This window comes from Diplotaxodon limnothrissa, linkage group LG13 (assembly GCF_057381915.1).
Source record: "Diplotaxodon limnothrissa isolate DT_005_m linkage group LG13, D_limnothrissa_male_GT1.1, whole genome shotgun sequence".
Lineage (NCBI taxonomy): Eukaryota > Metazoa > Chordata > Actinopteri > Cichliformes > Cichlidae > Diplotaxodon > Diplotaxodon limnothrissa.
In genome coordinates this window covers 22,657,186-22,681,811 of record NC_140608.1, presented here as the reverse complement: position 1 = coordinate 22,681,811, position 24,626 = coordinate 22,657,186, and the positions used below count along the sequence as shown (strand labels likewise).

The following is a 24,626-nucleotide window of genomic DNA, read 5'->3' as shown; positions in this document are numbered from 1 at the left end:
AAGCCTAATGTATCAAACTCCTTTGTTCATGTGTAAATAACGTGGCTTTGAATTAACAAGTTATTGCTGAGATGAGAATCTGAGTGAGAGAGCCTGTTTAACACACTGTATAACCAACCACCTGGAATATTTAACCTGCACATGTCAACTTCTGTACAGGTGTTCTGAGATCTGCAGACTAAACCTTTCCCATCAGATCTCCTCTCTGCCGAGAGGCTGAACTGTTGTGCACACGATGCTTCTAACGTTAGACTTCTACAGTATGAGCTCTGTAAATAAATGTATTTTCCAAATGTTGACGTGCACGTGTTGAGACTGGAAAAGTGGGACAGACGAGCTTCCATTCAGCTGTTTATTAATTAGAAACACACAAGAAACATAAAAAGACCAAACTCAGCACTCTTCACCTGCCCATGACCCCCACCAGCCAATCACAGTCATTCTGAGTTGCTAAATACATCCAGAAATTAAAAATTTGATTTTCTAAATGAAAACCACTCACTAGGTAATTCACGTCAAACAGTGCACGGCCCGCCCAAGCCTGATATGTAACATTGGTTTCATCTAGAACGCTGTGTGAAAACTGCTTTATCACCGGCTCTCCTGAGACGCTGTGGAGCTACATGCTGTGTAAATAATAGACTAAGGCATGCTTCTGCTGCTGGTTCTTTGGGTTTTCACCACAAGGTAATATAGTGCCTTTTAAAGCAGTAGAAGTTGATAATGGACTTGTTTGAAATTAAAAAAACGAAATAGTTTGGATCTAATTGAGACAGTAAAATGCCGGGACATATTTAAGAAACTTTTGAAAAAGCAGGACTATTCATGAACTCTACCTGAGAGCAGATATGTTAGGGGAATGGGAAAACATAAATTAAGATTTGCGGCTCCACCAGCAGTAGTTTTTACACTGTGAAACTGGTTAGCACCAAGAGAGCAGGTCACGTTAGCACTGCACCAAGCAGGGCCAACAAAGCAATCAGGCTGGAGGCGGTCCTCTCTGGGGTTTAGGCCCACGCTGTTTCCTCTGCACAGCACTGAGTTTATTGCTTAGTGAGAGAAGTGCATATATTTCGGTAAAAGGATCCAGACTGGAGCGTTTTACCAAACTCTGGCCTTCAGACATCAATATGAAATGTTTTCTTGTTTTTAGAGAAAAAGTTCGAGCTGCTTTGTTTGACATCTATGCTTTAAGAGCTAATGCTCACCCAGAATTATGCTGGGGACAGAATGGATCCTCCAGGATTGTGCCTCAAATCAGACCAGGTTACAAACTAATCTGAAAGGTAGCAGCTGCAGAAAGTCTCTCATGCAGAGTGAACGGATCCTGACGACCTCCCCAAAGCTTTGGGAGAGAAACAAAAATGTCTCTACAGCCGTTACTTTTCAGTTTTCAGAAACCGATCACACTGTAAATTGAATAACATACTGATGTAGATGACAGACTAAATGTTTTTATTTTAATTACTAATAAAATTGAATAATAATAAAAGGCAAAACAGCATGGACATACCCCTGAGATGTCTGAGTGACATACTACTGTGAAACGCATTAAAAAAGAAGAAATGTACGGGCATGGTTTAGTGGTTAGCAATTTAAAAACAGCTCCTCATAGGATCCCAATATTTTAGCAGTTTACAGGCAAACACGTTAAAATTCAGAAATTTGACTTAAAAGATTTCATTTTCCCGAGTGCATCTTCTGGGATTTCTCCCCCCCAGGAGAGCTGTGGTTCCTCTCAGAGAGTTACAAACACACCAGTCCAAACAAATAAAAGCAAAGACCTTCATGGAGCTACTGTCTTTAACCTCAACAGCTCATCACAATAAACCCACAATCCATCCTCAAAGCAGGATGTCTCTGAATAATCCAAATAAAAAGCCTCCTACTGTGAAGCTTCTGCAGTACACTTGAACTCATTAAAGGGTCCTGGCCCTCAGCTTTTTTCTTTTTTTTGTCGTTTTACTTCTTTTTCGTCTACAGCAGCCTACACAGTGCTGTGAAGCGTGAGCTTACGTCTCCTATTAGAGACGTTACATGAGGTGATTCTGGTGTTACCTCTATAATTATCACAGCTACGTCAACAACTTTGTGATTCTTTTGTTTCCTCTTTGAGTGGCTCCTCCCTGCTACACATGCACACACCTGCATTCAACATGCATCCACGCAAACAAACACACACTCATGCAGGCTCCGTCAGATGAAGGTCTTCCTAGTGGCAGGAGGAGGTGAAGTGGTTAGATGTGAAACAGAGCAGGGCCGCCCTCCGTGCCTCCCTGCTGTGTCGACCTGCCGGCCTTGCTCACAGTTTGGCTGCCATGAAGTTGATGTGAGGTTTGACCAGGGGGAACAGAGGCAGACTCCTCTTGAACTCCGTCATGTCCTGAATCACTGTGGGCTGCAAGAAAGATCAGATCAAAGGGCGGCTGAAAAACGACCCCCTCCATAAACTCCAGAAATAGTCCAGAAACAAACAAATGCTATTCTCTTTCTAAATGACATGTTATAATTTGGAGCCTAAAAGCAGGCTTTGACAAAGTGTTAGACACTACAGAACACAATGAACACTGTCATCAACAAATGGAGAAAAGGAAAAACTGATCAAAAGAGGCTGCCAAGAGGCCTCCAGGACATTAAAGGAGCTGCCTGAATGTCTTCACTGAGCATGGCTAGAATAGCAAGAAGAAGATGCAATTGAAAGGTATGTCCACCTCATTTGACACAAGCTGATGATTAACAAAAAAAAAAAAAAATGTCAGCGTGAAGAATTTTAATTTATATTAAAAAAAAGAAAAAAAAAAAAGAGATAATAACATCTATTTGAGCAATTCGGTGTGTGAGACAGTGACAAGCTACAAATCCACCCAGGTTAATGGTGTGGCAGTTCTACCCTTCAGTTATTGGTTAACGAGATGTATTGGGATGTCCTGGTTATTGTCACCTTTTCACATTTAACCTCCTAAGACCCGAACTCTTTCATGGCATGCATTTTTAATTTCTCTTTGCTTGGAAACAAAGAATTACCAGATTTTTTTTTTAACCCAATTTTTGTTTCTGAGAAAAATGAGATCCACATATGAGGACATTTGTTTTATATTTCAATAGAACAGTGGTAGTATAATGTCCTCGTCAGTGCATATCAAGAAAAAATAAAAAGTTTGATCACCGTTCACCGTTTCACATTTAAGCTGCGCATTTATAGTAATGTTAAAATCTGACTGAATATCAGCAGCTGGGGAATCTGTCAGGTTAACAAATAAAAATAAAAGTTTGATCCTTACCTGTGGCAGGGAAGGAGCAGGAGCCAGGTTGACATCATTCTGAGCGGGGAACTCTCCCACTACTGGACCTGATGTACACACAGACAGGTCAGACTGTCAGTGAGCGACCTCAGTGGGTGTCTAAATGAAGCCCATGTTATCATCTTGTGTCTACAGATACTCACAGGTGTCCATCTCCCTGGACAGCACGTGCACCGACACTTTGTGTCTCTTTGGGGCTTCGACCGTCAGTCGCTCCTGGATAGACAGACAGACAGGTGAGGATGATACATGGAGGTTGTCAGGGAACATCATCACCAGAAACTATTCCCTCCATTAATGGAATGACTCATCACTTTTGGGAAAGAGCTTTGCTACCACAGAAAAGAAACCCAGCACAGACAGGATGGCTGTGTGTGTTTCCCCACTGAGTGTGTGATCAGTTGTGACAGCCCTGTGGAGATTTAGCGACACAGTCGGGCTTCATCTCCGACTCTGGATGGAGGATTATATTAGACTGAACATTTGGCTCATCTGCAGTCAGACGGCGTCAACTGTGGCAACCAGAAATTAAATAATAAAAAAAGAAAAAGAAAAGACGCAGCTTGTGCGATTGCTGCTGATATGACATTAGAAATGCATTAGGTTTATTCTGCATGGGGGCTGTAATGGTTTCTGCAGGGCTCCGATAATGCCAATTCTTTCTGGGGCCAGGTGTCCTTGGGCTCTTTATCCCCCCGAAACAAGCCGGCTGGCTGTCATTATTGCCGCTGATATGCTGTGAGCGTCCTGTGTCAGTGTCACCTCCACAGCTATGAATAGAAGCAGGAGGCTGGATGAGATGAAAGCTAGGAGGGCAGAATGAATGCAGCGGATCTGTGTATGTGTGGACACACAAACAGAGTAGGTGGTGCTGAATAAAGTCCTTTTTTCCCATTAGTACCTTCTCGCAACTCAGCTCTACTCGTTTTCCATTACAATCGAGTACCACCTAATGTGTGTGGGGTCATTATTAGCAACGCAATCGAACATCCCGTGACGTCACGTATGTGACACGAACGCTACAACAGAGGTGGACCTGGAGGCGATGTTATACCTGCTGCTAGGTCTGTGGCTTTCTGTCAGACATGGGGACCACAGTGTTGTTTCTGTGTAGCCATTTCTCTTATGCCGGGTTTCAGAAATGGTAAATATGGTTTTCGTACAGGAGACACTCTCGTGACTCATCGAGTGATGCCACTGACTGCCCAATCGATGACATGCAGTCTATTGACGCCACATTTTCAGATCGCCTCTGATCGCTATGAACTCCGGTTGAAAAGGTACTAAAAAAAGTACCTAGTACCAGGTACTACCACCTGATGGAATACCCTCAAAACATGTCGAGCCGAGTCAACCTGAGTAGATACTAATTGAGTTTTGTCTGACATATATTCTTTCAGCAGTGCAAAACGTGGGGGCGAGGATATGTGACCTTTGAAAATAAAGATGCTGATGAAAAACTGTAGTTCTTTGAGTGGCCAAACTCCCACAGAGTCCCATACTAACAGCCTCAACTTCACAGCATTAAAAAGCATGTTGAGAACATCTGTAAGTTCAGTGAAGTCTTTTCATAATGTATCCTTTGAAACTTCATCAGGCTTACAGTGAGGGGCGTGGCCACTTTGACAGGTATGCTGACCAGGGACCTGCAGGTAGCAGCTGAGTAAATGAACTGAACCTCATCTAGTGCACAAATTGATCCTGCTTAACGAACCTGCCAGTGTCTAAACTATGATTAGGAGTTGCTACAGTTACCCTAAAAAAAATAAAAATAAAAATAGCTACAAACAGTTTTGTCTCAAACAGGTGTCAGACTGAGCAATCCAGCATGACACAAGGACATGTCTCATGCTGTTAAAAGTCTTCCAAGGAAGAGGCATCATGAGACATAAAGCTATACTACTTACTCTGTAAAACTCCATTACGTTTTCTTTTGTCAACGTCTTCAGATACGCCACTTCAATGTTGTCTGCAAAACAGCAGGAAAAACAGAAGTAAATTAATTAAATTTAAAAAAAAAATAGAAAAAAAGAAAAAGACAATAGTTCCCGTTTGCAATGCTTAAGAGATGGACTCAAGAGTGAATCCATGATTAAATAAGGTAGGCTATTTTAATTATCCTTTTATATATGATTAAAGGAAGAAACCTCTGGCTGAACCAGGCCCAGGGAGGGGCAGCCATTTGCCACAACTGGGCGGATTGCTGTCTTTTTGTGTTACACAAGCTGGTAGATCAGGAAAAACCCATTTGGCCTGCAAACTAAACTAAACATAATTAAGAGTTATCAGAGAGGTGGACTGGACTGCTGGGAAGCCTCACCTCTATCAAAATTGTACTGCTGAGAGATGATCTCTCCCCAGTATTTAGCACACTCAGCAGACAGCTTCTTCGGTTTGTCCAGGCGGCGGATGGCCAGGGCTTGGATGTGTTTCTGGAAGGCTTCCTCGCTCATCTCCTCCACAGCTTTCTCCATAGTACACAGGAAAGCTTCCACTCGGCTCTCCAGGTAGTGGGGCGCCTTCTCTGACTGGATGATGAAACGCAGCCCTTGCACTCCATTAGCCCGCCGTGGCCCGCTAAAGACAATGTAGCCTTTTGGGGGATTAAGAGAGGAAGTAGGTAAGAGCTCCAGACTGCTGTAAACACTGTTCCAGAAAGGTTTTTGTAAACCATTCCACTATGGACCAACTAGATGCATGAATAATATAAATAATAAACTTGATAAAGCTGACACTGTTTGTATAAACTTGAAATGGTCTGGAAAAAGGTACCCACGTTCTGTGTCATGCCCTATCATGTGTGTTTTGCAACCTCACCCAGCTGTTCTTTGGTTCTCAGTGTGTTGAAGCAGGGCTCAGAGATGATCTGACAGAACAGCTCTAGCAGCATGTTGTCGTGGGTGGTCTGCATGTCTGTTTGGTAGTAGATTTCGATGCCACAATTGTTGTGTACCTCATTCCTTTGCTGGTAAACATACCAGCCACCTGAGAGGAACATAAGAACATACATTTATGCTGTAATCATGGAAGACAAATCGCTATGAAAAGATGACCACAAACAAACATCACCAAAATAATCCCCGCAAAGCAAAATAACTGGACCGCCTTCATTCATGTGGCGATAAAACCATTTCATTTTATGGGGAAAACTGAATGACACTTCACATCAATGTATTTTATTAGTTTTTTTTTTAATATATTTTTTTCAACTTTAACCCCATGTACTCACCTTGTTTTTGTACTTGTGCAGTTATATGTAATATTAAAAAGACTAAAAACAGGAAAGAGAAAGACTAGATGTAAAAATATGAGCACCTGTAATTCTTCTGGCTTTGCTTTTTGGTCTGTGAAGGTTCAACAGGACCTCACTGAGATACGCTGAGAACTAAACTTGGCATGTGAGTGAGCAAAACCATCTGAAGTCATTTAAAGCACAATCCTTTTCATTAACCCAAAATCCACTGACTCATGAACTCTGATAAGCTTAGAAATGAATTTCACCAGCTGTGCTGTACAACTTAATACAATCCATCCCTGCACACTTAATCAGGTCTTTCAGTGCTGCATTAGAAACTTGCACAAGCAATTCCTACAAAAAGCACATGAGCTGTTTCATTGTAGTTTTACAGCTGAACTTCAGTACATTGCTTGAGCCATAGATAAGTACTGTACAGTAAAACCAGCACAGTTCAGATAGAGGACAGGGGACACTTCAATAAGACAGAAACAGCCCGTTGAATGCCAACAGCAATAACTCTAGTTTGTTTAAATCCACTGTGATCAAGTCTGCTCTGAATGCAGGACGAGTGCAGGCTGAGTAATGCAGGTGTCTTTATGCACATGCTGACTGAGCACTCTGGACCTGACACTCCCTGAGCACCGAGCCACAGCTCCTCTCACATTGTTCTTAACATGTCAAAAGTTCCACACACACTGAAGCAAGCAATAGCTCAACATTGCTGTCGGACGCATCCTTTGAATACTCAAAATACTGATGTGATGTGTGAAAATGTGAGTTTCTCATTGTAGACTTTGAGTCACAGGGAAACCGTTGATAATTTTCTGTATAATTTATAGCTCTGCTTTTCGCCTCCACATCATTCAGCTTTCCTAATGTGATCTGAAAGGCAGTGCAGGTTTGCCTGTGTGTGTTCATTGTCTGAGCTGCTGACAGTGAGGTGTGTATGTATTGTAGCCAATGACGTCCATTTCCACTCAGTGACCATTATGTTCCTTTGAGGTAAATGTGGGATGCTGAATTCAATCAGGTCTTTTTTCAACAAACACACGATGGCGTCACTGATGACGAGGGCGAGAGCGTTGGACAAGAACCCATCTGCGTGGTCGCCGTGGAGACAGTCATGACTGGCAGATGAAGATTTACAGTGCTTAATCTGTATGTGTGTGCGTGTGTGTGCGTCTGTGTTTGTGGTTTGGAGGAGTAGAGGACCTACCGTCTGGAACCTGCACCTCTCTGTAGCGAATCAGCTGGCTCGGGAGGAGAGGCTTTGTGTGAGCATGCTCAATGAGCGTGTCCTCCACCATTTGCATCATGCCAAGAGCAGACTAGAGGAGTGACAGATGGAAATGAAATTCAAACATTTCAGTCCACAAACTCTTGAGTAACACCAGCTGAACTCTCAGAAAAACATTTTGTAGAGATTCAAGAATTTTACATTTATTGTACCTACCAACATTTACTACATTACTCAAAATAACCAGCAGGTGCTTTTTAAGAGCACTTGTATAGTGAACTGTGATAGAAGTTATTCTCAATATGCATGGTAAGCATCTTGACTTCACTGATATACAGTGTAGACATTTTGCCAAAGGCATTTTTAATTTCCATAAAAAATTAAACATTGTATATTTTATAACATTAATTGTGATATGATTGGTAATTTATTTCAACATGTGAACAATATACAGGTACATTTAGAAAAGAAAAGAAAAGAAAAAATACTATACAAAATACATACAAAATGTTCTAATTTACATGTTGAAAGGGAGTGGGAAGAAGTAAACACTTATTTAATCCCACCCCTTTGCCATAAATTATCAGTTAATATTTAGTCAGCTTCCTTACTGATATAACTTGTAATAAAAATAGTGAACAGATTTCTGATATACTATATACTATAATATCACATCATGAGTTTTTTGTTTGTTTGTTTGTTTGTTTTTAAATGGAGACATTCACTTAATTTCAATATTTTCCTTTTCTTTATAGTTCGAGAAGATCATATTTTTATAACTCTTTTTGAACCGTTTTATGTTCGGACATTGCTTTAATTCCATATTCAGTTTGTTCCATAGTTTCACTCCATGAACAGAAACACAAAAGCCTTTTCTTGTAGTACGTCCCTGTTTTGAAGTTACAAAAACCCCTTAAATTATAACTTCCTTCGTTCAAAAAAAACACATACTCAGAATATTACCTGGCAGTTCTTTATTTTTTGCTTTGAATAGAATTTGTGCTGTTTGGAATTTCACTAGATCGTCAACTTTTCAATATTTCAGACTGCAAAAATAGTGAGTTTGTATGTTCCCTATAACCTGCATTGTGGATGATTCGAATTGCTTTTTTTTAAAGAGTAAAAAGTGAATGTAATGTGGTTTTATAGTTGTTGCCCCAGACCTCTGCACAATAGCTTAAGTATGGTGAAACCAGTGATCAGTATAGAATATGAAGTGATGTTCTGTCGAATATTTGCTTTGCCTTGCTTAGTATTGCAATGCTACGTGATACTTTGGAATGAATATATCTTACGTGAGCTCTCCAGTTAAGTTTTTCATCTATTATTACCCCCAGAAATGCATTTTCACTGACTCTTTCAATATCAACACCATTTATTAGAATCTTTGCATTTGTATTTAAACTACTATTTCCAAATAACATAAGTTAAGATTTATTCAAATTTAATGATAATTTGTTTTTATCAAGCCAGAACTTCACTTTACTTATTTCATTAGTCATATCCTCCAATAAATTCTGCAGATCATCACCAGAGCAAAAAATGTTTGTATCGTCAGCAAAGAGAACCATTTTTAATACTTTGGACACTTTACAGATGTCGTTAATGTACAAGTTGAAGAATTTTAGACCCAAAACTGACCCTTGGGGTACACCACAAGCAATGTCCATACATTAGGAGCAACCACCATTTAATTTCACAAACTGCTTCCTGTCACCTAAATAACTCCAGACCCAATCTAAAACTACCCCTCTGACACCATAACGTTCCAGTTTTCTTATTAATATATCATGATCTATAGTGTCAAATGCCTTTGTCAAGTCTATGAATAACCCAGCCACATATTGCTTTTTGTCTATGGAATTTGTGATGTATTCTATTGAATCTAATAGTGCCGATGATGTTGATCTGCTTGATCTGAATCCGTACTGACTCTCGGTGAGTAGTTTATGTTTATCTATAAATTTTTCCACTGATATAACTAAATCAGTTTTGTTCTCTCACATAAACCCCTCAGTTAGTTCATCTTCTGCTGTTAGAGAAGCTGGTCATTATTATAATTTGATGATCACAAAAGGGATCATTCCTCCATTTTAAGAGTGTTATTCTCCGACGAGCAGGTTGAAGTGCAGGATCTGATGAGACAATAAACCTCTGAGATATGGATAAATAAGTAATAATAAGTAGTGACTCCAAACAAACCTCCTTGGTGATGTTGCCATGAAGAAGTGCTTCAATATGTAACCGTGACAACAGCTGAGGTATGAAGGCCTTAAGGCGTGGGAGAGTTACATCTGCAATACAGATCACAGGCAAAAGCAATCAATCAAAGAGTAATTTTCCAAGGCTGGTAACAGACTGATTCAAAGAATAACTGTTGAGTGTGGTGATTTCATCGGGCAGTCTTCCTGCCATGAACAAAGCAGCAAAGCAGCACGTCATATTGCAGTAGTAAAAATAATACCTAAAGACTGAGTTAGATGTGCATAAAAGTTTAAATTTAAGTCATGACACTCACAGCGTCTCAGAGACCACAGACAGAGGAGGACGGCGGGCTAAAGAGACTGATAACAAAACCGAGCTGTGCTAATTGGAAGCCCAGGTGACTGAGCTCCAGGTCCCTACCCAGCAGGTTAATTGAGTCTCGTGTGAATCTGAGGATACTCTGTGTAAGCTCTGTGGTTAAAAATATAACAAGCTGCCCTGCAGGCTCCAGACTGGCACTGTGCACGGGAAAGACTGCAGCTAGGGAAGCAACTGCTAGAGGACAGCTTCAGCATTTAAAGGAGAAAAACTGAAAAGAAAAGACCCAAGGTGAGAGGAGAGGCCTCTACTGTGTGCAGAAACCTGAAAACTTCAGTGATAGTTTTACATTTTTCACTGCAGCTATGTGATTTAACCTTTACAGTGTCTGGGTTAAATTTGACCTGTTCTGAGACTTGACTACAATAATTCAGGTCAATTTGATTGCTTTACTGGGTTTAGTCCACACGCTTCAAGTACTTCACATTCATGGCCAATTTAGAGTCACCACTTTACCAAAAATGCATGTCTTTGGACTGTGAGAAGAAGTCAGGGAGCACAGGGAAAACATGCTAACTCCACACAGAAAGGAGTTGGAACCTTCTTCCCAGGAACCTCCCTGCGAGGGGGTGGCGCCAACTACTGCACCATCCTGGGACCTGAACTGACCTTTCAGTGAGTGTGGAAAATGCCTGTGGAAGTTCCACACATGCTTGGTTTTCTACCACTCCAAAAACAAGTTGTTTTTTTTAATGTAAGAAATGCTCTGTATTATGTGTTTTAATTAACTCTGTTTAGTTCACAGATGAAAAAGCAGCCAGTAAGCATTCCTGCTGAGACAGAAGAGAAACATTAAGAGTCTCACCATCTAGAGCCTCTCTGAGCTCATCTTTGGTCCAAGCGACCTCGGTCATTAGAAGACGGAGGTAGTACATGGCATGCTGGTGAGGCTGCTCAGCTCTGAAGTTATTCAAAGACCTCATGTACTGCAGAAAGAAAGAAGGCAGAATCAGATCACCATTAAAACTGAGACTGGAAGCTAAACTATTACTGAGTCAGTGAGTCTGAACTTACAGCTTCCTTGATGATGTCAAAGCGCTTCTCGTCTATCTCAAAAGTGGCCATCTTCTCGATGATCTTCTTCAGCAGGATGTGCTGTTTGTCACTGTAGCCTTTAACAGACAGCTGCAGCACACAGTGACAGGAGACAGGCGGCACATCATCACAAACAAAAGGATACATTAAGCTTATTAGCATAACAGTTAACATTTGTTGTTATGAAGGTTTTGCATTCATTTGCTACCATGAATACATGAATGTGTTCTCCATTTAATTCAATCGTGGGCTGGCCAAACTATTGTGAAGAAAATCTTTCTAGATTAGACCGACTCCTCATGGTGAAGAATAATCTGAATCTCTAGAGACTCAAAAACAAAAACAATGTCAATGTTCTGCCTGAGTTCACTGCACGTGCTTGGGCATAAATGAATTTTCCTGCATCACGCACACCTAATGGCCCTTCAGGATTCAGCATAACCTCCCAGGGCTTCGCTGCCACAGCTCACCTCACCTTGTGGCCAAGCCCCTGCAGTGACACTTGTTAAAAGTAATCTCTCCAAACATCGTTAACCTTGACAAACGGCCAGCATCCACACTAACACTGCTGACTCAGATCAATTACTTGCAGCCCATCACACAGCTATACAGCCCTCTGTAAGGACACACCACAGTCATGAATTCACAGGTGAGAAGGGAGCTAATGAATGCAGGGTAGTTGGTCATTATGACAGCTGAAGAGTTGTTAGAAGTCAGCAGGTTTTAAAGAACAGTGGACAGACAACACCACAGCAAACCAGATTGATTCAGGCCATTACTTTGATGTACAACATTAAATCTCACACATACGCACACAAGCAAATTGCTCATTCATAAATCAAGGAAACAGAAAAACACCTGATTTAGTGATACACTCCTAATGATGTTAAACCTCCTAGATAAACCTGCACAGATCTTTAAATTTAATGCCGCATTCTACATACCTAAGAACAAAGGAGTGATGTCACTCCCAGTTTTGTTATTTGCAAGAAAATGCATATTAGACTTCTCTCTCAGATTGAACAAGCAGGATTTCACACAATCAAGAGTGTAGAAACCACAACCGCCAAGTTATTTTCACTCTGTTAAAGCCTCAAAGTGCAGCCTTCACTGGCACCCCATCTTCCCTCCAGACTTCAAACGGCTTACTTACGAGGATGGCATTCATCCCTGAGGCTACACCATACACCAGCCCAGCCAGGCGGGCTGCATATGTATACTCTTTTAAATCATCCTTCAGTAACCTGAGCAACAAGTAGGTCATGTTGCAGTGCAGGGGGTCTGCGTAAAGGTAGCGACTAATGGAAGGAAAAAAAAGAAAGAAATGAAACAAATAAATGTTTGTTGGGAATCAAGTGTTGCCCAACACTAAATAAAAACACATATGAGAAGAATGATAATGAAGAGTATGTATATGCAGCCACATGACCGGCTTTCTGTTCTGCACTGACTGACAAAAACTTTTTGATGGAAGAATAGTGGCTGACTTTCAAACCTGATGCCTTAATTACAGGTGTGTGTTTAACCCCAGCACACCTAAAGGATGATTTGATATGGAGAGAATAAAAGCCCTTGCAGGTAGGCATGGTGTTTTAACAGGAGGTTGATGAGCAGTTATAAAAGAGGGAGTTGTAAATAAAACAGATACTATGCCAGCCGGGTACAGGTTAGAAGGTGATGTAAAACACACGCAGGTTCAAAATCTCTACAAAACCGTCTCAAATGATCAAGCATGTCAAACAATAAAAAACTTTCAATGTACGACAGTTTCCTGTTATTGTAACTTGCAGTCTGGCCACAGACGCGGTCAGATTGGAAGGTTAACGTCAGCTATTGACCCAGGCCTGCCTGAGCCACTGTAGCCCAGTTTGAGGATAATAAAGGGAAGGCGGCATGAGGTCGGCGATGGGAGGGATTGTGAATACTTACATACATCCCATAGACGGTATTTTGGAGGTCATAGTTCAAGCCAGCTAGCTCGGCTGCATATGCATACTCGTTGAGGGAGTCCTTGAGGAGCTCCAGGTATAAATATGCCATGTTACAATGCAATGGGTCCACGTACGCAAACGGGCTGTAGAGAAAATGTCACACAAAGCATACAAATAAAGCTGCACGAGCTGATGCAAACTGCAACTACTGTGTAGCATGTTTCACAATTTATGAACATATAATTAACTGTAGCTATCAGGAGTGTAACAGTGGAATTACTTACAGACTAATACTGTCTAATTGTAGTCCCACCTAGAAGGGTTTGGCAGTGTTTGTCAAGAAGCTGATCCAAGTTAATCCAAACGATCCTATATTACACAGTAGCTAATTCCAGAAGCATTTAATCCTACTAAATTAAATCAACACTGAACAAGGGAACAGCCACCTACCTTGAATAAAGAAGACAACCAGTAGAATGGTGTGTCCATTTATGTGGAGTTACACATGGCACTTATTTAACTTTGTTGCTTTTAACATGCTGACCTGTGACCATCCACAGTCAAACCTGGACTTATTTTCCAGAAGATCTGCATTTTAAGTGTAACCAATATGAGATTTACTCTCCGGTACAGTCGTAAAAGCTACTTTTAGTTGCTCCCTTGTCACAATGGGTCACCAAAGTAGGTAACTTTGGCAATTTTACATCTTACACAACTTCAAAGAAAATGTGTGTCTCCATATCACATTGGGAAACCTGATGACACTAATAAATTAATATTTTGATAATTATTTTTGCACTTTGTTATCTGATTACTTTAAAACTTATTATGCACTGTTGTAGCAGCAGTACATTTATGATTTCTCATTATTGAGTTAATCTTAAGAGTCACAATTTACTTGGTAAGAATTTGTGTCCACACTCCAGCTGCAGAACAAATCCTCTATATTTACTACTCACCTGAAGAACTCAAAGTTCAGGCAAGCCTTGGGGAGGAAGAATTTGTCATCCTGCTTGAACCACACCTTGCTCATAGCAGTGTCCTGGAAGAAATGAAAACCAAACTTAATTTCATATTCATGGGAAGTCTTAACAAAGTAAAGCATTGAAATGCAAGCAGAAGGTAAACTGTACAAGCAGACGACGCTCATTTAATCACAGAAATCTAACAGTGTTACTTTGATAAGCCATACTAACTTTTATTCAGTTGTTCCAACAGAGATGGGAAATGTAAGCTTTTATTAGCTGCTTAGTTCCTCTGATCCTGACATAACAACAACTAATGCTTGATGTCTAAATCACAATACCACATTTCCATATGAAAGCATAAGAGACTTAAGAAGAAGCAGGTAAGCAGGGACCGTCCAACGCAGTCAGACAATGAAAAGTGACAACACTTTGATGGAGCTGTGCAGAGAAAACACTTGCCTTGATTAAAGTGGGAACTGACGGAGAGTCTTTCTCAAGAGGGTAGATCTCGAAGTTGGTAGGGATGAACTCATTTTTCATTGGCAATTTGAATTTGCCGTTGAGGTCTGCATTTGCCCATTTCTACAACAGAAAAAGATAAACAATCAGAGCCTTATATAACTGATGTAGCGGTTATACGCTGATTACACAGCAGAAAAACTGGACACAATCATTCACCTTGATGGTCTCCTCAGAGATGGCCTCCTGTTTGTACTGCGTGCCGTACCACTCTTCTGTTATGTCTGTTTGTCCTTCAAATGATTTTGATACCACTGCAACTCTGGAAAAGTAAGAAGACAACAGGTCACATTATAGATCTATACAAAAAGCCCTCTGTGCTACTTAGTGCCTGTTAGCTGCACAAGATGTGAGTGCTTTTCCATTTCGATCATGTTTCAGGTGGTGCACAGCCATTGACACATCGTTTGGCTGGAGCTGTCAGAGTGCAGGTTTTTCCTAAGTTTGAACATTTATCCCATCAGTATGTTTTAGTTAAACAAAGTTCAAGGACTCAGTGTAAAAGGAAATGGTGTTTCTCTGTAAGTTCTCTTGTAGCTGGAATGAGATGGATAAATAAAAGAAGCATTCGTTCATGAATTTAAAGCAGTTTTGGCAAAAGCCCAGAATTAAATGGCCACTTCAGTAAAGGAAGAGACTGGCATGCAAACTGTCAGGGTCAACCAATGACTGCATGCTGTCGTCTCCTTAATACACATTAAGAAATGGACCGGTTACAAGTCTGGACTTTGCTTGGCACAGCAGCTGCAACCCAGTAAATGAATTAAAGCTACACCAGGCCCACTTTTATTTCAGTCCAGTTATCCAAGTGGGACTGCAGCTGTAAAGTTTAGCTTAAAGTTTATCTCACCATGTGCCCACATCTTCCTCTGAGAGGTTATACACTCAGATTAAAGTAAAAGAAGCAAACAGAAATTTGCCCAACAAGTTCACTGCTGCAGAAATGATCTAATCAGCAGGTTATTTTTTGCTTGATAAACACAAAACTCAGTCTTCTTTTACAACTGTTGTTATTGCCTTAATCTACTTCTAGTTTTGTGCAGTTTATTACTTGGTAACAGAAAAGGTAAAGTGAGCCTCACTACACATTGCAAAGTCACACTGACCTGACGTGTTCTGGTCTCAGCTTATCCAGCACCATCTCGATCAGATCTGGCCTGAACTCTTCCAAGAGGTACTCTGCTGCTAGAACTTCTTCGAGAGGGTAGTACTACGACACACAAAGAAAGCTGTTGGCATTGCACCGTTTGAAAACACAAATGTGTAAAAGGCCTCCATAAAGTAAATTCTAAACTTCTACTTAAAAGGACCGACGATGAATCTCATTTACTATTAAAACCTCGCTGTGTTTTTGGAAGCACAGTAGCTATACAAAGTTGTCACATAATATCTTACAATGACTGCAAGCTCTCAAATGTATGGAGATGTGCATGTATTCCATCTTAAATATGCAAACACAACCCTTTGTATTAAAAATAAAATAAAGGACCAAGGCCCCACTTTGGAGCCATGTGCTTTAGCCCATGGGATCCAGCTGGCCTTTGCCCAAAGAAGCCTACATGGGTCTAAAAGGGCTGTAGGGGCCCATGTTGAGTGGGACCTTCAAAGGTGAAGGTCCCAACACAATCCCCGGCTTCCATGTACTTGCTTGTGGTACATGAACTGGATATAGTGGGCTCGCCTCAACACATAGCTTGGGCTCTGGAACAAAGCTCCTGGGGAAGGGCTGGACTCTGTTCCACTTTGGAGCTGCACTAGGTGAGAAACAGCGGCAGGGGTGGGTATTTTGCATGCATTTGACCGCATGCCCTTACCCAAGACTCACTGGAGATCTCCTGTCTGACAAGAGAAGGACTCTTTATCTCCCTGGATTCACAGGAAAAACTGTCTAATGTGAGATAAGTCTTGGGTTTCCTCCTTAGACTGCTGTCCCCAGAACCCAAAAAGTAAATTAAACATTTGGTACCTTACTCCACCTGCTGCAACAATCACATACTGTGCATTTTGATACAAATAAAAACTAGCTTGATTCTGACAAGGCTGCCTGGAAACAATGACTGCAGATAAAAGAAGGACCTACATGTAGTAAACCTGCAATTTTGGAAGTGTAGCCACGGGGACGCTCCTTGTCTTTGAACCTGAAGGCAACATTGTTTAAATCCTATAGAGAGAGACAAAAAGGTTGAAGGTATAACAGCTGAAATCACCAAACATACAATGACTACATTCATTTAGCTTATTGATCCAGATCTATTAACTGTGATGCACATAATGGAATCCATATGCTATTCTAATTTCTTTTTTAAAACTAGCTTTTACAGTGAGGAATAGGAAATCCGCTTATACTGACTCTTAGAAAGTATCACTGAACTAACAACATAAATCACCTTGCACTCCTCAAACACCCACTCTTGAGGCCCTTCAGTACGTAGTTTCTGGATGTACTGGAACATGTGGAAGATTATGTCCTCAACGTGCACTGCAGTGACACACAGATCATGCCCCAAGATTTAATATTTACATTTCTTTTCCCTACACATACTGTGATTGATCATAATCACATGCAAAACACACAAACTAGGTACAATTCATGTAAAGTAGTGAGATGCATGACTTACAGAGGCCCTCCTCAGTCAAGTCCACATTGATGATGAAGAACATGAATCCTCTGGCTCCCTCTTTCTGACCTCCAACAAGTGTGTTCACCCAGCCTTAGAAAGTAATTATTGTGAAAATTTAGTAAGGTGTTTCTTTCATTTTTATGATAAAAGAAACTGTTACTGTGAATGTTTCTGTCCTAAAAGAAAACTGACTTCTATTCCAATCACTAAATAAGACGAACACAGGTCTCCTGGTGTTACATTTTATGTTTTTATACATTTTAACACATAAGTAACCTCGGAGCCAATCATATATTTTAGGATATGGTTTTACTAAGTGTATCACTTGCTCTAATAATATTTGACACCAGCTTGCAGTCTGCTACCTTTAGATTTCAGCTCAGATAACAAACTTCCAGGTCCTTCGTGACCAATCAGATGTCCCAGATAATGTCCTGGGTTAGATTTGTAGTACTTCTGTAGGTCTGGGATGGGGAAAGTCACATAAAGATTTCTAATGTCTTTGATGGGAACCACTTTGTAGAATTGCTGTAACAGGAAAAAAGAAGAACACCAACCAGAAATGTGTTACTAAGGGCTCTTTCATCTGACACTTCAATGACTGTAGTAAACAGAAGAATTTATGAATCCCAAAGTAACATGTTAGGGGAAAAAATGTTTACAGACATTTTGCAATGCAGTAAAAATGTAAAGGAGTGAGAAGTAAACAGCTCACTTTAAGGTGTTGTTCCTGGAAGGGGTGTTCGGGAAATTCTGGAACAGGCACGTTTTTGTTTTCCACTTCTCCAAATAATTTAACCACCATGGCCGTCAACTCATCCAGTGATTCTGCCAACAAAGGGTTTTAAAAAAAAAAAAAAAAAAAAAAAAAAAATCACAGATACTGAATTTACAATAAAGTTCCCCCCCTTAAAAAAATAAAACAAAACCCCAAAACAGTTGATTGGCTAGCTATTAGCATTTCAAGCCTGTAACTTTTAGCTGTCAAACAAACTGGCTCAAGTAAACCTTGCTTGCAGTCTGTATTTTAACACTAAAGCAGATTATAGGCCATTCTTAAAGGCCTATAATGGAATGGAAAACAAATGCCACAAAGAACTGTGTGTATCCTGGTTTGAAATTAGACACTGTTAAGTTTTAATTTAAAAGTACATTGCTGAACATTTGGCACTTAACATTTGTATTTTGTTTTGTTTTTTTAAATCTACGTGCTCTTTGTCTAAGAGTATTTGAAGTAATAGTTCAGCTTACTAAAATGTATTAATTTGGATAGGTAATACATTTTAGTAGTGTTTGAGTCATATTTATAATTAACCCAAGGTGTTCCTAGGTAATATAAACTCTATCAAACCAACACAATTTTTTAGTAGGATTTAATGCTACAAAATATTTCTCCACAAAGTGAAGCTAACAACTTTGATTTCAAACTGAGTCTTGAAGTTTTAAATATTAAGAACGCTCACTGATTAATACAGCTTAGTACAGGAGGACAAGAAAAGAAAAATAAATCTGTATGACACCACACCCACATGACTTATAACACATCTTTACTTCTAATTACTAACTACATGCGTGGGTGAACTGTGGTATGCAGGATCATGTGTCCTGTATGGACTGGAAGGATGGTGAGTCTACAAGTCCAGCATTCATTTATTCATTTTAAAGCTTTAATTTCAAGTTATTTTGCAACTTTAGATTACTTATATAAATCTATTAATAAATGAAAATACATTAATATAGCTTACTTTATACAAAATTAGCTCTTTTTTTAAGGCATGGCAGCAGCACTTGTCCATGGTACCACTAAGTCAAAAATGTTCGACAACAGGTTTAATGTCCCTAAAAGCCAGTAACTCAAGTCTCTCATCACTTTCACGTTATTCGATGGAACGAAACAGATATGTTATCTTGAAAGTCTCTCGTTTTTGGCAGTGACACCAAGGCACATTATCACAGCTGATTTGAGAACAACACATCGTTTTGCTCTACAATGAAATGTGAAATACTAGAATTCAGGCGACATTCATGCATGACTTGCACATTGTTCAGGTCAGATGATTATTTTGCAACATTTAAACATCACATGCGTGAGCAATGTCATCTTACCTCTTCCTAACACACACAGTCCCATGAGGTTAGAAGAGTAATATGTAGAGTGGAATTTCAGAAGCTCCTGACGGACATCAACCCCCTCTTTAGATGGTCTGGTCTCTAGTGTCAATTTATTTCCTATAAAAAGATCAGCAATGTACATTTTAATGTAATTAAGAAAAGGCAACACACTCCCGTAGTGAAATTCAGTGAAATTACATTCCATAATCAATTTCTATATTATAAAATCAACCCCCTAAAACAAGTGCTACAGTCTACATGAAGCACTTCTAAGGCAAATTAAGTGGGGTTTTTTTTGTTTTTTAAAAGAGACACCATCAAAGCAGCAGACAGGAGAAGCTATGTTAGTCTGCTGAGTGCACTGCTTTCAGATACGTCTGATCCTCTCCTGTTCTTAATGGGAATACAGACGGTATAATTCAAGACTGCCATCAGGTGGCTATTTTGAGCTCAGAGCTGCTCTGAGTATACGTCACTCTGATCTGGAATGACTATCAGAAAACTCCTAAACTGCTTTCTCAAAAAACAAACTGAAATTAGTTCATGTTTAAAATAAAAAACCAAAGCCATTGAGAAGTATTTCTGGGCTAAAACAGCCGTCTCTTATAATAAGTAGGCTGCATGAATGTAAACCTCATTTAATCAAATATTAGCCACAGTTAACATATGTGACTGGATTCTGCTCTAGATTAGTAGTCTAATACAAAATCTAAAACACATCATATCGACCCTATGAAGGGAATCCTTGCTTAAATATTCTGTGCAGGGCGGTTTTGCTCTCCAGTCAAAATATTCTGCTATAACAACTGAAATGTGATGCACTAAGCAGTCAGAATGAATGATGTAAAGACATAGTTTTAAAGTGAAGTCTGGCAAGAACAGTCTCTACCTGTTCCAAATTTACTGAAAGGGTGTTTTGGGTTGCCAGTGGCCTTTTCCAACTGAAACAGCCTCCAGGCATCATTCATCAGGTTTTTCTCATGCTCAGAGTCCACAGCGTTCACCTCGCGGTCCTTGCAGCTCTCGTCAAACAATGGGCACAGAAAGAACTGGGCAAACCTACAAAGGTCAGAAGTTGCTGTTATCAAGGAGTACATTTCAGCATGTAGAATAACAACAGAGGTGTGTGATAATACTACTAGATTTCAGATTTTCAGCATTTTCTGGTGTGTACAATCTTGTTTATATTAAATACAGATTATACGTTATGACTGTTTGGAAAATGAACAAAAGCTTTGCAAGAGTACAAAGTCAGAGCAACTGCCATGCAAATGAGGAAATGCTAAGCACACTAAAATTCATAGTGTGCATCTAAAGATGTACACAGCAAACATTATACTGTAAAAAGTAATCACTGTAGTTCTGTCACATCATAAGACTGCTTAAAAAAAAATCAACATTATTGCAAAGGAAATGGACCATGAACTTCTTTTAATAGATGTTGTATTCTTAACATACAAACTCCAAAATACTAATAATCTTTCACTGTTTACCTCCTAAAACCTAGAAATGTTGGTTTAATTAAGTAACTATAATTTTAAAAGAAAAACCATAATATTCAGATATCTAGTTTGTATATATTTTTAATAAGAATAGGAAAATTAGGCTGACTAACTGAATTATACGATCCTTTCATTTTCCACAAAGGAATCATCATCAATAATTCAGATCACTCCTCACAGTTCTTTCCTACCACTGAAGTCCAGGTGGCTTGAACAGCACAAGGGAACAATTAGACAATGTCACCAAAAATATATATATAATTTTTTTTTAATCTATCTACTAGAAATGTAAGACCACTGAGCTTTTAAATGTGTATCATGTATCACTTTGATGTTTCTGCCAAAATTAATACCATCAAATGAACACCAACATACCTATCTAATGCTCCTTGCAAGTGCTCATGGGAAACATCAAAATAATAGTTGGTATGTTCTCCGCTGGTGAAGGCATTGGAGCTGCCTGCGTGCTCACTGAGGAACTGGCTGTACTCGTTCTCCTTGGGGTACTTCTCTGTTCCCAGGAACAGCATGTGTTCACAAAAGTGTGCCAGCCCTGAGATGTTTGGTGGGTCAGACAGAGAACCTGCAAATTGAAAAGAAATTCCCAGAGAAATGTAGTTAATGGTGCTGCTTCTCTTTCATCCATGCAACAGTTGTGACTTAATGTTTGCCAGGTGAGAAAAACAGATCTGTAACGGCACCACAACAGGTAGATTTATAAACAATGAGATGTACATGACTAAATTCTTTATCATTTTTATTCAACATATAAAAAGAATGTCACAGGAATTTCACAACTTCCTCAGACATTCAAAACAACTATCTAATGCTTAGTCAGTGAGAACTTTAAGCTGTGAGTCCCAACAGTTACATGTTATTTGCTGGTGAAAAGCTATAATAGAGAAACCCGATAAGTACATAATGTCATATCTAGTTTGCAAACAGAAATACTAGATAATAGACATCAGAAATACCCATCCAAAGCTTAAAAGACGTCTGGCAACTAATGAGGCAACTCTATGCATGAAAGTATATTGGTCAGCAAGGCACAGTTATATTATGATGTGGGAAAATTGCTCTGCTTTTCCAAATGGTGTGATAGAACACGGAAAAAAATCATGGTCACCTGGCCAGGACAAAGAAAATTAAAACCTATTTACCTATGTGGACATCCAAAGCAGCTGAAGATTTGTCTGTGGTCGGGTCACTGATGAGCACTGCCTTCAGGCCATTGATAAACTCCAGGCCCCTGTACTCCCGCTTATCCTCAGGTGAGCGAATAACATCACTAACCACCCTCCTCACAGCCGGGTCGGTCATTCTGACTGACAAGGATGACACCAGTCTGCAAGCAAAGAAAACCAAATGGACACTTACAATTAAAATTGTAATATGTTTTGATTTAACGTGACATAATGGCCAAAGGAGATTTTAGGACAATAGATGCCTCTAAATGCAAGTGAGCTTAGAAGTCTATATTTGGTATGACCACCTTTATTCTTAAACACACTGTCATGCTAAAAATGAACCAATCAGACACCTTCCAGATAGTACTGCATAGTTTGTTAAATAGGTTAGTAATAATTCATCAGTTTTTACATGATTGCCAACATCAGTCCCAAACCATGACATAGCCTCCAACATGTTTCACAGATGACTGTAGAAACTCACAGTTGGACCTCTCCCAACCACCTCCATATATACTGCTGACGACTTGAACTGAAATGTTCAAATTTGGATTCATCACTGTGTAAGAATATTTTGTTCTTCCACTGGTTTTAAGTCCTGTTCTTGTGTAATTTTGCATTCTTTAAGAAGTGAAACATGGTGACATCCATTCTTCAACTGAGAACGTTTCTAATGAGAGTGCAGCGATGAGCAGATGGATCATCTGAAGGTCCCAGATGCATCTTTCAAGTATTGACAGGATGTCTTTTTCCTCTATTCCTTAAAGACATGACTTTAAGATACAGTTCGTCTGTTGCAGATAAAAGTGACAGGTCTAAAACTTCTTTTAACCAATTTCCTCAAATTGCAGGATACACTGCACAAGATGTTAACATATGTCATACATTTTCAGCTAATAGCTCTATGGGAATCACCTGGTTAGTGTTAAGTGTCTTAACAAAATTTAAAAACCAACATCAAAAAGATTATTGTGAAAATGATCATGTACAATGGCTAAAACCGACTCAAAAAGCTGCCAGAGTCCAAATAAAAACTTGTGTCAGAAAAATGTAAGAAAGCCTGGAGAACTACTGCTCAAGACCAATAAAAATAAATAAATAAATAAATGAAAGAAAGTCTGGGTCCTTGGAAGCATAAAGAAGTAAAGCGTTTCTAGATAGTTGTGTATATAGAAATTATCTGTCTGAATGAATAAGAAGGGGAAAAAAAAACACCCATAAGGATTTAGCTGTGTTTTAACAGGTGCCGTGACTCACGTAGTTTCCACACATCACTGTAAGAGCTGTTAAGCAACACATGGCTCGTTTACTGCAGTTTTACTGAAATATTACATGAAATCTTTAATGATTTTCGGGAACACCGTTTTTGAACAACAAAAAAATCAAACGAAACCAGCAACACAGTTTAGATAACCAACTATTATTACTGCCTTGGTGTAATTGCTACTTACGTACAGTAAGCTAAACAGCAATGACAGTTAAAAGACAGCCACGACGTAGATGTGTGGAAACATTACATCTCTCTGGTACTGAGCACAACGGGGATTACAGTGTGCTACAGTGACTCAGTAGAGGACACAAATTAATCCATTACGCAGAAAGCAAAGTCGCGCTAGCTTATTTAATGAGGGATAAAAGCTTCAGAAAAGTTACCAAGCAACCATGTGAGAAACGGGATGTCTTGTCTAACTCGCTGGCAAACATTTGGTTCCGCAAAGCTAAAAAGTGTATTGTAAGCGATCACGGAAGCGCAGGACACAAATACACAATGTAGGATCAGCTAACATTTCGCTTTAGCTAGTGAGGTTAGCTGGGTCAAAAAACCGGCTCGAGCCGCTAAGATTAGTTTGGTGTTTAGCCACCTCGCTGCTCGGTGTAAAAATAACTCTCCTATTTTTCAGTTACAACACTTACCTAAAAGAGCTCACCTAAAAGGTCGGTTAAGACAGAAAACGTAGCCTGCTGACTGAAGATATCTCGTAAACTGGGCCGTTCGGTTAATGCACTTAAACATACTTTGCACCCATGAAAAACAAACCTGGGCTGTTACGGCGCCATCTTTGACTAGACACAAACAATCGATAGAAGAGCAGAGCGCACCTCATAGAGGCAGGTTGTCAAATATTTAATAGATTCTGCCACTGACGCCTTAGACCACGACAGCGTCCGTCGTAAAGCCAAATACTCAAGATTATAATGGCAACGAAGCGCCAAACTGGCTAGAGTAGTTCAGAATATTGAGCACTGTCATTGATTCGGAAACCGATTAGACAGTCTGCGTGTAGATTTCCTTTTACGTTAAGCATGACAGATCAAGTTTCCAGCCCTTTGTCAGAGTGAAAAATGAATAAAGCTGCTATGGAAAAACAGGAAATTTTATAATTTGGTTTT

General features: G+C 39.7%; 1 protein-coding gene across 4 annotated transcripts; it reads right to left on the bottom strand.

Annotated features, from left to right (window-relative positions):
• Positions 1-344: 344 nt before the first annotated feature.
• ide (insulin-degrading enzyme) lies at positions 345-24,303 on the bottom strand. Of its 4 annotated transcripts, none has more exons than XM_085368904.1 (25): positions 24,274-24,303; positions 22,209-22,393; positions 21,424-21,631; positions 20,436-20,605; positions 19,541-19,663; positions 18,150-18,262; positions 17,800-17,962; positions 17,432-17,524; positions 17,201-17,292; positions 16,894-16,974; positions 15,920-16,023; positions 14,973-15,075; positions 14,754-14,876; positions 14,286-14,368; positions 13,325-13,469; positions 11,375-11,485; positions 11,166-11,286; positions 9,980-10,071; positions 7,757-7,868; positions 6,120-6,287; positions 5,623-5,895; positions 5,210-5,271; positions 3,446-3,518; positions 3,282-3,349; positions 345-2,398 (listed from the first exon to the last, which is right to left on the bottom strand). In XM_085368904.1, exons 2-25 carry the CDS (start codon positions 22,366-22,368, stop codon positions 2,303-2,305), a joined length of 2,937 nt encoding a protein of 978 aa, XP_085225030.1. In that variant the 5' UTR covers positions 22,369-22,393; positions 24,274-24,303; the 3' UTR covers positions 345-2,302. The 4 variants fall into 4 exon arrangements, with proteins under 4 accessions (XP_085225030.1, XP_085225027.1, XP_085225028.1 ...); XM_085368901.1 differs by having other exon boundaries at positions 24,164-24,299; XM_085368902.1 differs by lacking the exon at positions 13,325-13,469 and adding an exon at positions 12,549-12,693 and having other exon boundaries at positions 24,164-24,299.
• Positions 24,304-24,626: the final 323 nt, after the last annotated feature.

Coding starts and splice junctions, on each gene's coding strand:
- ide (XM_085368901.1), bottom strand. CDS start 24,249: ATGTTTAAGTGCATTAACCGAACGGCCCAGTTTACGAGATATCTTCAG. Junction 22,394..24,163: donor TGTCTTAACCGACCTTTTAG/GTGAGCTCTTTT, acceptor CTTTGCTTGCAG/ACTGGTGTCATCCTTGTCAG. Junction 2,399..3,281: donor CTGCTCCTTCCCTGCCACAG/GTAAGGATCAAA, acceptor TCTTTCTTGCAG/CCCACAGTGATTCAGGACAT.